We start from the raw sequence: 12,027 nt of genomic DNA on the forward strand, positions 1-12,027 counted from the left end.
CTTGAGACATATAATCTCAGCCTAGAGCACAAGGTCCAGGCAGTCACCAGGAGAAACAATCAACACTCAAAGAGAGCCACCAATTCTAAAAGACAGCTACCAACTCTCAGAGACAGCCACCAACATAGCCAAACAGGCTCAAACACAAAATAAGACCAGCCCCACAAAAGAGTACAAGGTAGGGGAGGTTGCGGTGCTAAGAAGAAAAGGGGGGCGCTAGGTTTTGCCTGGGTATATATTGAAGGAGGAAAATGACGGCAGAGATAAATGACTTTCCATGTTGGGGGCAATTAGGAGAAATTACCTACCATTTTTTGGGGATTAGATAGGATAAGTTTTCTTCATGAGTAATCCATTCTCTACCTTGAACTTGACCAAAAAACATTTCTTTTCTTCCTTGAACATGGTTCAAATATAAGAAGTATCCAATCCAATACTAGTTACCAAACGTGGCCTAAATGGATATCGACCCTATTATAAAGGGCAAACAATGAGCCCCAATATTTTGTATCGTTCCACAAAATTGCTTTTATAGTTACAACTTGCATGCAGCACGCCGTGGCCTGCTGTTACTGTGAATCGAATATTGAGAGATACAGAGACTGGTGACAAATAACAAGAATAATACACAAACGCAGTGTGGTCTTGTTCTGGTTCAACAACCTACCTTATCTTTCTAGACACGATTTATCAACTGGAAGTAATAAGTATCGGAGGAACAATCTCCCACCACCACCCTATGAAGTTTACAGACAGCAGCCAGCCAGACACCAGCTCGGATCGGAGTTGGACTTGATATTTAGAATTTCCCAAACCAAAACCAATAACCGAACACAAGAGAAGGGAAGGAGCTGTTCGAAAGAGATCCGTGCCGTGCCGTGCCATACATGTATTTAATCTACAGCTTGCAGACCCGTCTGTCACTGAACACTGAACACTGATCACATTCACTCAAACGTGTTAGGAAAGAAATCCCTTAATTTATGTAATTCTGTATTTACTTGTAGTGCACACCACGTTATGTGGTCATACCGGATTTCTAGCCTTGATTAGTTAGTTACTTAGAATAGCTCATCGTGTATCTTTATATTCCTTGTATTGTCCTGTATGATTTATTCATTCAATAGAGAAAGTATTCTCCATATTTCACTTTACATGGTATCAGAGCACCATCCTGGTGACTCTTGATTTATTTTCATGGGTGAGAAAGAAAGTTCCTCCGCCGACAAAAATTCGGTTATGGAGTCTTCCAGCCCTCTTTTTATTCATTCTTCTGATCACCCAGGCCTTCTGTTAGTTTCCAAGAAGCTTAATGGTGACAATTATGCAACCTGGCAGCGTTCCATGGTTATTGCCCTCACTGCCAAGAACAAGATTGGATTTGTTGACGGCTCCATCGAACGACCATCATCTACCAAGAAGTCCGATGAGCACACTCTTTGGGACCGTTGTGACAAGATGGTTCTGTCCTGGCTATTAAATTCAGTTGACTCCGACTTGGCAGATAGCGTGGTTTACGCAACAACCGCAAGAGAAATTTGGCAAGATTTTGAAGACAGATTTTCCCAAGGCAACGCTCCAAGAATTTTTCAGATCCAAAAGATGATTGTTTCTCACACTCAAGGAACCATGTCTGTATCCTTGTATTACACCAAACTTAAGGCTTTATGGGACGAGCTTGCTTCCTATAATCTTTCTCCTACTTGTTCTTGCGGTGGTATGAAAACATATAATGAACAGAAAGATCGAGATCACATCATGCAATTTTTAATGGGTCTCAATGATTCTTATAACGCAGTGCGTGGTCAAATTCTCCTCATGAATCCTCTCCCAAGTGTCCGCAAAGCATATTCTTTGGTTACTCAAGAAGAGAAACAAAGGGAAATAGGTTCATCCACAACTGAACACTTCTCCATTGCTGCAGCTGTCCGAAATACCAAAAGTAATAATTTTTCTCAAAATCGATCTCGCGGACATGACACCAACGGCAATCCTCTCCATTGTAGTTACTGTGATCGTGACTACCATACTGTTGAAACCTGTCACAAATTGCACGGGTACCCACCCGGGCACAAACTTCATCGTGGTGACAGAAACGCTGCTTCTTCGACTGGCGGTAACTCTGGCAACAACCGTATCTCTGGGCGCAACTATGGTGGTAATTCTAGTACGCGACAAACACCAACAGCCCATCAAGTGGACGCCAATTCCTCTTCAGTGCAGCAGGCCAGTCAGCTCCCTTCCACTAGTCCAAGCGGTCCAATGACAATGGGTCAAGCCTCCAATTTGGAATCTGTTCTCTCTGGGCTCACTGATGAACAGTGCAAACAACTTACAGCTGCTATGGTAAAATTTTCCACCCCTTCATCATCCGACAACTCCACTGCTTTTGCTAATGCGGCAGGTCTGTTTAATCCTTCTCTCCCTTCTATTAATTCCATTTTTTCTCATCCTTGGATTCTTGATAGTGGAGCTACGGATCACATTACATCTGACTCCTCTTGTTTTGTTGACAAGAATCCCTCACATGTACCCTCTGTTAATTTACCTACCGGCTCATCTGTACCCATTGATTCCACAGGCACAATTCTTTTCAATAAGGACATTACTCTCACAGATGTTCTCCATGTTCCATCTTTCCATTTGAATCTTCTGTCTGCCAGTAAAATTACTAAATCATTGCGTTGTTGCATCATCTTATTTCCTGATTTTTGTGTCTTGCAGGACTTGGCTACGGGGAAGATGATTGGTTGGGGTAAACAAAGTGGTGGTCTATACTACATGTCACCGCTCTCACCATCACCAATTTCTTGTCACATCCCACCGTCTTCTCATCTTTGGCATCAAAGGCTTGGCCACCCATCACCTGCCCGTCTCCAACTCCTCCATAAATTGTTTCCTTTTATTTCTGTTCCTTTTGACAATAATTGTGATGTTTGTCCTATGGCCAAACAGACTCGGATTCCTTTCCCTTCAAGTAATATTACTTCCAAGTTTCCTTTTCAATTATTACATTGTGATATTTGGGGGCCGCACCGCATTAAATCTCATTGCGGTGCTCGTTTTTTTCTAACTATTGTGGATGATTTCAGTAGATGCACTTGGCTTTTTTTAATGAATCAAAAATCTGACACTCAATATCTTCTCAAAAATTTCATTGCTTTTGTTCAAACTCAATTTACTCTCTCCATTAAAACAATCCGTTCTGACAATGGTTCTGAATTTCTTTCCATGCAACCTTTATTTCTCTCCCATGGCATTGAGTTTCAACGCTCCTGCGTTTATACTCCACAACAAAATGGTGTGGTAGAACGCAAACATCGCCACATTTTAAATATCGCCCGTGCTCTTCGTTTTCAATCCAATATCCCATTACATTTTTGGGGTGATTGTGTTCTTACCGCTGTCTACATTATCAACCGTTTACCCACTCCCTTATTATCCAATAAAAGTCCTTTTGAACTTCTCTATAATCGTTTACCTACCCTATCTCACCTCCGTGTTTTTGGTTGTCTTGGCTATGCTACTGTTGTCCATCCATCTCATAAATTTGATTCTCGTACTCATCGTTGTGTTTTTATCGGGTATCCAACAGGTCAAAAAGGTTACAAACTTTATGATATGGATCACAACAAATTCCTTGTCAGTAGGGACGTCCACTTCTTTGAAAATATTTTTCCTTATCAAACTCATTCTCCTACTCCTTCCTCTGTCCTGCCACTACCCCAAACTGACTTTCCTCCTTCCTCTGGGCCTGCCGAACCCATGCCAATGCCACATAACCAACCAGCACCCTCTACCCCTGTCGAACCCCCATCTTCCACTACCTCTAACCCGGCCCCCACCCCACTTGAACTAGGTTCCTCTTCCCAACCCGACACCACCAGCCCTACCCCTGCCACTGATTTACTGCCCTTTCCACCCAACCCCATTGCTCCTCTTCGTATCTCTACTCGCACCAAACATGCACCTGCGTGGCATCATGACTACCATCTCTCTCATGCTATTGTTTCTCCCGGCCAATCTTCTGAACCGATGTCAATTCCTACAGGTACAAAATATCCTCTTTCTACCTTTCTTTCTTACTCTAATTTTTCCCCTTCCCATCGTTCCTTTTTAGCTCACATTTCAGGTCACATTGAACCTGCCACCTATGATCAAGCTGTTTCAGATCCTCAATGGTGTGCCGCCATGCAAGCTGAGTTAAATGCCCTTGCCCTCAACAATACTTGGTCCCTTGTGCCCCTTCCTACTGGTTACAAACCCATCGGTTGCAAATGGGTTTATCGTATTAAATATAACTCTGATGGCACCATTGAACGCTACAAAGCACGTCTCGTTGCCAAAGGTTATACTCAAGTTGAAGGTGTGGATTATCTTGAAACCTTTTCTCCCACTGCCAAACTCACTACTCTCCGCTGCTTACTTGCCATTGCCGCTTCTCGCAATTGGTTTCTCCATCAGTTGGATGTCCAAAACGCCTTCCTTCATGGCGATCTTGACGAAGAGGTTTATATGGTTCCTCCTCCAGGTCTTCGCCGACAGGGGGAGAACTTGGTATGTCGGCTCAACAAGTCACTGTATGGCCTCAAACAAGCTTCTCGCAATTGGTTCTCTAAATTTTCCACTGCTATTCAGAACGCAGGTTTTCGACAATCCAAGGCAGATTATTCACTTTTCACCAAAGTAAAAGGTACATCATTTGTTGGCGTATTGATTTATGTCGATGACATACTTGTTACAGGGAATGATGCACAAGAAATCCAACTTCTCAAAGATTCTCTCTTGCGTCAATTTCGTATCAAGGATCTTGGCAATCTGAAATATTTTTTAGGCATTGAAGTGGCACGTTCTCGAAAAGGTATCTTTATGTCTCAACGGAAATATGCCTTGGATATATTGCAAGATGCAGGCCTATTGGGAGCACGACCTGAAACCTTTCCTATGGAGCAGAATTTGAAACTCTCACCTACAGAAGGTGATTTGCTTAATGATCCGACTAGATACAGGAGACTAGTTGGGAAATTAATCTATCTCACAGTAACCAGGCCAGACTTGGTATATTCAGTGCAGATTTTGAGCCAGTTTATGCATCAGCCAAGAAAACCACACTTAGATGCTGCACTCCGAATTTTGAGATTTGTTAAAGGCACACCTGGCCAAGGTTTACTCTTCCCTTCTTCCAGTAATCTTAAATTGAAAGCTTTCTGTGACTCTGATTGGGCAGGATGTCCTACCACCAGGCGGTCTGTCACAGGATACTGTATTTTTCTGGGTGACTCTCTAGTTTCATGGAAATCCAAGAAACAAACTAATGTGTCACGATCATCCGCAGAGGCAGAATATCGCGCTATGGCTACAACTTGTTTGGAATTAACTTGGTTGCGTTATATTCTACAAGATTTGCAAGTGACACAAGATGAGCCTGCACCATTACACTGTGACAATCAGGCTGCATTATACATTGCCGCGAACCCTGTGTTTCATGAACGAACAAAGCATATTGAGATTGATTGTCACATAGTTCGTGAAAAATTACTAGCTGGCATCATTTCTACTTCACATGTTCCTTCACGTGCTCAACTAGCTGATATTTTTACGAAGGCATTGGGAAGAAATAACTTCCAGTTAATGAGCAGCAAGTTGGGACTTCACAACATTCATTCTCCAACTTGAGGGGGAGTGTTAGGAAAGAAATCCCTTAATTTATGTAATTCTATATTTACTTGTAGTGCACACCACGTTATGTGGTCATACCGGATTTCTAGCCTTGATTAGTTAGTTACTTAGAATAGCTCATCGTGTATCTTTATATTCCTTGTATTGTCCTGTATGATTCATTCATTCAATAGAGAAAGTATTCTCCATATTTCACTTTACAAAACGCACATAACAAAACTTTATAATTTGTTTGTATCATACGCCAGCCAGTTGCACAAGGATTGTATATGAATGGCACACAACATGTGGTGTTAATGGCAGTCCAATCCACATTCCTCCAGGACTGGGCCATCCGACTTGGCCAAGAATGGATCAACCCGAACCCATAAAAGGGAGAAGATGGAAGCCAGCAGTATTGACCACACAATAATGATTGTAGGAGTTCTGTTCTGCCTACCAAGCAGACCCTTGAGGAAAGGATAGAGGTGAACAATCACCCAGAAGGCAAAGAAGAGCTTACCAAACAGAGGCCCCCATGACTCATACCCATTGTTTATAGCATTGGAGACTCCAGCGACTACTCCTATCAAGTTTATTATGAGCAGTGTGGTTGGTGGGATGAGCAATGTCGTCCACTTAAATGCATAAAGCTCCGAGAAATCTGCGTCGTCCCCTGCTTTTGATGTCACAGTAAAGTTTGTATCAACACCAGCTAAAACCTTTAAAAGCCCTTGAAACACAGCAAACAAATGCGCTGACACCCCTCCAATCACCCAAAACTGCTCATTTCTCCACCACTCATCAATGCCAACGCCACTCCATCTCATTTCCAATATGCTCGTTGTAAAGATGCAAATGAAAAGAGACAGAAACCACAAGCTAGCAACATTGCTGAGCTGCAGTAAAAAATATAAGTTAATGTTTGAAAAATAATCTTAGATACCTATCATGTGCTAAGTAAGTCATAAAGTAGAGTAAGTCACTGCTCTCCATCAAATTTTATGTACCTCTGGAGTGATAAATTTGCCTGTTAGCAGACATACAGCAGGTAGAGTGCAATAAGCAAGAAGTGGAATCGATGTCCATGGATACACAGTAGCATTTATGTAAGACAGACGTTCCAACCACTTCAAACCCCCTCCATACCCGTACCAAAGAGGGCAATGCCTGCTCAAGAATATTTCGATTGATCCAAGGGCCCACCGAAGGACTTGGTGCAAACGATCAGACAGATTAATGGGAGCAGACCCTTTAAATGCAGGCCTTGCGGGGATACAATATATGGATCGCCACCCATGGCAATGCATTTTAAAGCCTGTTAGGATATCCTCTGTAACTGAACCATATATCCAGCCAACCTGGATTGGAAGGAAAGTTTAATTGAGCAAGCAAAAAAAATTGTACCAAGATATAAGCACAGGAATGGGATCACCATCTTACTTCCTTTCCCCATTCAGTTTTATCTTCATAGCCACAGCTAATGACATGGATGGCTTCTTTAAGCAGAGATGCTGGCCTGGTGCTTTTCAGTGTCCCTCCATCCTCTAGCAAGGTGGATGCCACAAACACAGAAGACTGCCCAAACTTCTTTTCCAACTTCTCCTCAGACATCAGAGTCAAATTTTTAACTTCAACACCTGACAAGGACTTCTGAAGTCAAAAGGCAAACAAGTTTGCTGGGAAACAAGGAACAATTTGGTGTATTTACCATTTATAAAAAGACCTATCTGTACAAAGGTAGCAAACATACATCTACCTATCTCTATCACCTGCCTGGCATAAGTTAGGGCTGCTAGATTGAGACCAATTTTATTGAAGGCAAGGGTTTACCTTCAATGCCCTCTTCGATACCCTCCAGAGCACAGACAGCTGCCAGAGCCACTGTATCTCCCTTCTTGGAATTCCTTTTCTTCATATCAGTCTTAGGTTTGTTGGCCTTCTTCTTCCTCTTTCCAGAACAAAAGCATCCACAACAGCACCATTTTGGCAAGCAGTTGCATGTCCTGGTTGGTGGCTTCTTTGTTTTTGGAGCATCATAACCATAGAGAGCCTGCCTTCTGAAGACACATCCAGTCCCAACGTAGATAGGCCCTTGTATCCCATCCAAGCCTTTCATGTTAATCTGTTATTGATGATGGCTTACATGTCAAATTTGAAATAGAACACAAACGAATGGAAAAAGAAACAAAGATGTCTCACTGGACATAGAAGCATACATCGAAGAACACCGTATTTCGGTTGGCATATCGGTCATGCCTGTCAATACCATCAAATCTCTGTGGGAACTGGACATAGCACACTCTCTTTCCTACCAACGGATCCATCATGAAACACATTGACTCTCTAAGAGCTTTACTATTATTGATATAGTGATCACAATCCAAGTTCAACAAGTAAGGTGCATTCGTAAGAACAGCTGAGACTCTCACCTGTTTGACATACAAGATGACAAGAAAATGTAACTCCCAAAGGAAAAAGAAGAGAGAGACAACAAATACACAAAATTTTATCTACTGCTCAGAATATGGATTTCCAAAGATCTCTCTCTCTCTCTCTCTCTCAATTTAACCTACCAAAGCATTCATTGCTCCAGCTTTTTTGTGGTGGTTAAACCCAGGTCTCTTTTCTCTAGAAACATATACCAGGCGCGGTAATTCTTTCCCATCTGTGTCATGTCCTCCACTTTGGCCGAGAAAAACCTAAGAAGGTGCATATAAACTGGTTTATGCCAAAATGCACGGGAATTATATGTGTACAATACAACATCAAATTCTCATGTCACAAACCTGAATCATCCCAGGATGATCACGAACATTATTTCCAGGCCACGGAGTTCCATCTTGCATCGTCCATCCTTCTTCTGGAACCTTCTGAGCTTTAGCAACCAAAGCATTGATTCGAACTTTAAACTCTTCATATTCTCTCTGCCACAATAGTAAGTGGAATATTTACTAATATTTTCTGCAATGAGTAAGGAAGTATCAACTGGTAGTAACCCTCCCTACCTTCATTGCTCTCCGTTCCTTCACAAATGATGGAAGCACCTTATCTTTAAGATAATCTATCTTTTGTGCAAAATACCATTCAGGTGCCCGTGGTTCTATGCTAAACTTCTTACAGAAAGGGACCCACTTTTTAGCAAACTCAGATGTTTCAGACAGTGCCTCAAATGTCAGCATAGCAGCACCATCATCTGAAACATAACATGAGACCTTGTTGACAGGGTAGTCCACTGCAAGAATGGAAAGAACAGTGTTTGCAGTCACCAAAGGAGGCTCCTTCAACGGATCAACTGTACTGACATAAATATCAACTGGGCAAAGTTGTGAAGGCTGGCCTTCCTTCTCATACCTGAAAAATGGAGAAATAGCATGAACTGTAAATGCGCTCAAATGCAGACCAAAAGGAAAGTTGTATTCAGATTACTTGCCTCAGGGACAATCTGTCCAGATAAGTTTCCCTGTCAATGGGAAGCCACTTTGGGAACTGATCAAGAATCCATGAAACAGCAAACCAAATCTCACAAATTACTGAGATGAGCCACAACGCATATGCATCATTCACAGGATGCATAACCCGATAATGAAAGAAGAATCCAAGAGCAACAAGTCGAATCATGATGATCATTCGGTAAGGATTGATTTGGCTCGATGGAATTGGCAATTTTCTTGACAAGGGCTGTCTTGCCTCATCCATTCTGACCCATGAGCGACACAAATAATTTCCAGTGATCAGCAATCCTTGCATATTTCAAGTATTATGGTATAGGAAATGGGAATATTAATAACTAACTTTAGAGGAGAGAAATTGGGCTAATTTTAAATTTAAATCATATTAGCTCTCACTCTGTATTTGAATATGCATTCATTAGGGGCGTATGTAGAGAAATTGCCCTACAATGACTAAACACAATTCACAACCTCAGAAAAGAGGAGCAAAACTCCAGAGGAGTACTTACAGTGGTAGATCAGGGCCATTCCCATCCCCATCATAGTCCCAATCTTTGCCACCATTTTCATGTTTCATCATCTGTAATTTCTCTTGCTTTTCCTTCCAACTCTCCATCCTTTCCTTCCAAGCAACACTACCATAGCCATAAGCCGCGAGATCTTTGGAAGGATCCATGGATCTGGCTTGTACTGCAAAAAGGATAGATTCCAAAAATTCAAGCTAACATAAAGAGGGCAGGTAGCCAAGAAGAATTGGATTTGGAGTATGTGAAGGAAGGCAAGACTGCTGAGTGAGATGGTTACCTGGAAAGGCAGGATCTGAGAAAGGAAAAGGGTGGATCCTTTTGCCTCTGGCAGTAGTTCCCATGAAAGAAGGGACCAAAGCATGTTGTTCAGGAGGGATATCATCAACCTGCGCCAACAACTCACAAGCATTATTAAAGCAACAAGCAAAGCATGGAAGAAGGAAAGTATGGAAACGATGAGTTAGGAAAGCAATCTTGTTCAATTGAGTGAGAATTGAATTGAATGTGAAAGTACCATTTGACCATTTGTAAGGAGGGGAAGTTGGGGCATGGGATGAAGGACTTGAGGGAAATCAGAGTCAGAGGCACGGCCGTAGCTCATGTAGCCGTGAAGCATTGCGTCTGCGGCAAGCGCCTGCTGCATACCATTTCTGCTCCTTGTTGCATCAAAACTGAATTCGTGCTCCAAGTCATCCACACCATCTTCTTCTTCATCACCCTGCACCCTGGCACACCCTGGCACCCATAAAAACTCCAATATTATTAACTGATTGATTGCTATGAAATATTCAATTATATATTCAGTAGTAGTATTAAAATTTACAAGTATGAGATAGTAGCAGTAGTAGCAGTAAATTGGTATAATTAGTTAGAGTGGTTACCCTTAAGACGTTTGAAGCGGGTCTTGCACTGAGGACAGACTTGGCTTCCCTCGCAGCGCTCGTACTCATAACAAGTGCGGCAAATGGGAAAGGCACACTCGTTACAGGCCACGAACAGCTCCCGGTCTGCAGTCAGGCCTACATCATCTCCACAAATCTGGCAAATCTGCCCCTGCAACGCTTTCGGCTACAAAACCAACACATCAACAGTTACACTAGATTCATTCATTCATTCATTCACTATTGATACACAGTCTATATTAGTTAACTAATTAACAACACAAAGAGCAGCAGCAGCAGCAGCCACAAATTACCAACCAAAATGTAAACATAGATAATTAAGAAAGCAATGAAGAGTTGGAAGGAAGAGTTAGCAAATTAAAGAGCATTACAGCAGATTCCCCATCACGTTCACGGGGGATGACGACAAGCTCATTTCGGTTGTGAGAGCCGGCAACTAAACCAGCACTCGCCTCCATTTCAGAATTCAGATAGCTAGAGATCGATCTCCCGTCTTATCCTTGTTTATTGTAGCTGCTAGCTACTCCCACATCTACAACTATGCCCAGCGACAGCGTTGCTACAATTTCTTTAGCTATCTCTCTCTCACACTCAGTTTGGAAATATCAAGGAAGATTTACTGCTGCTGCTGCTGCTCCTCTTCTGGCTTTTCTCTCTCTTATCATTCTTTGCTTCTCACTCATCTCGCTCAATTCGTTTAACTTCCCTTGCTCGGTAATTTTTGTTTTGGTCAGCAAAACTTATTAATATACGCCGATCAGCTCACAGATGATCAAGTACAAGCCATCTGTTTCCTTTTTAACTCAATTCACTCACTCAAATCAGAATTCAGATAAAAAAAAATTAATAAATTAACTTAAACCTAATTACCACCTCAGAACAAGTCAAGTCAGAACTCAGTCACTCACTCTAGTTCTTCTAGCTAGTAGTGAAAGAAAACTCTCTTCTCTCTCTTATTATTCCTGAGTTAACTAACAACATTCTCTCTCTCATCCTTAATTTTCCCTCTTATTAAAAAAAGTCTTATCAATATCTCCGCCGACACAACTGCTGCTGCTGCGTCATTATTACTCACAACTCGTACACTATTCTCTAACGGCAACGATTCTCTCGCGTCAACTCCTCGCTTAAAAACTCAACTCTTTGCTTGCTTGCTTGCCGTTAATTAGATAACACAGAAAACTGCTTACGTAATATTTATTCTGGGCCAATCAGCGATTCCTTCAGGGATCTTGCTGGCTGCTGTAACTGTAAATAATTGGACAGAAGAAGAAAACTGACGGCGGGATTAAAAAAAAAACAAGATAGAAAAAGATCACCATTAAAGACGAAAATACGCATAGCTGGATTGAGGATGTACGGATATCCGAACTTCTGAATATGTAAAGATTGGAACCATCGATCTAACCAATGGCTGTTCCTAATTCTGATTAAAAAAATATCAACCACAACTGAACAACCTCCTTCATTGTTGTTTCTCTTTTATCT

The 12,027-nt window shown here is 41.9% G+C and overlaps 1 protein-coding gene across 5 annotated transcripts; it reads right to left on the reverse strand.

Moving 5' to 3' along the window:
• Nucleotides 1-370: 370 nt before the first annotated feature.
• On the reverse strand, nt 371-11,820 carry LOC117613146 (probable cellulose synthase A catalytic subunit 6 [UDP-forming]). 5 transcript variants are annotated; one of them, XM_034341791.1, is made up of 16 exons: nt 10,911-11,592; nt 10,519-10,705; nt 10,152-10,372; nt 9,915-10,023; nt 9,620-9,800; nt 9,092-9,358; nt 8,667-9,012; nt 8,448-8,585; nt 8,235-8,360; nt 7,878-8,090; nt 7,492-7,783; nt 7,102-7,298; nt 6,669-7,019; nt 6,423-6,557; nt 5,887-6,332; nt 371-958 (listed from the first exon to the last, which is right to left on the reverse strand). In XM_034341791.1, exons 1-15 carry the CDS (start codon nt 10,995-10,997, stop codon nt 5,973-5,975), a joined length of 3,210 nt encoding a protein of 1,069 aa, XP_034197682.1. In that variant the 5' UTR covers nt 10,998-11,592; the 3' UTR covers nt 371-958; nt 5,887-5,972. The 5 variants fall into 5 exon arrangements, with proteins under 5 accessions (XP_034197682.1, XP_034197684.1, XP_034197681.1 ...); XM_034341793.1 differs by lacking the exon at nt 10,911-11,592 and adding an exon at nt 11,730-11,820 and having other exon boundaries at nt 5,887-6,557; XM_034341790.1 differs by having other exon boundaries at nt 5,887-6,557; nt 10,911-11,583.
• Nucleotides 11,821-12,027: the final 207 nt, after the last annotated feature.

The sequence above is a fragment of the Prunus dulcis genome, unplaced genomic scaffold (assembly GCF_902201215.1).
Source record: "Prunus dulcis unplaced genomic scaffold, ALMONDv2, whole genome shotgun sequence".
In the NCBI taxonomy this organism is placed as follows: Eukaryota; Viridiplantae; Streptophyta; class Magnoliopsida; order Rosales; family Rosaceae; genus Prunus; species Prunus dulcis.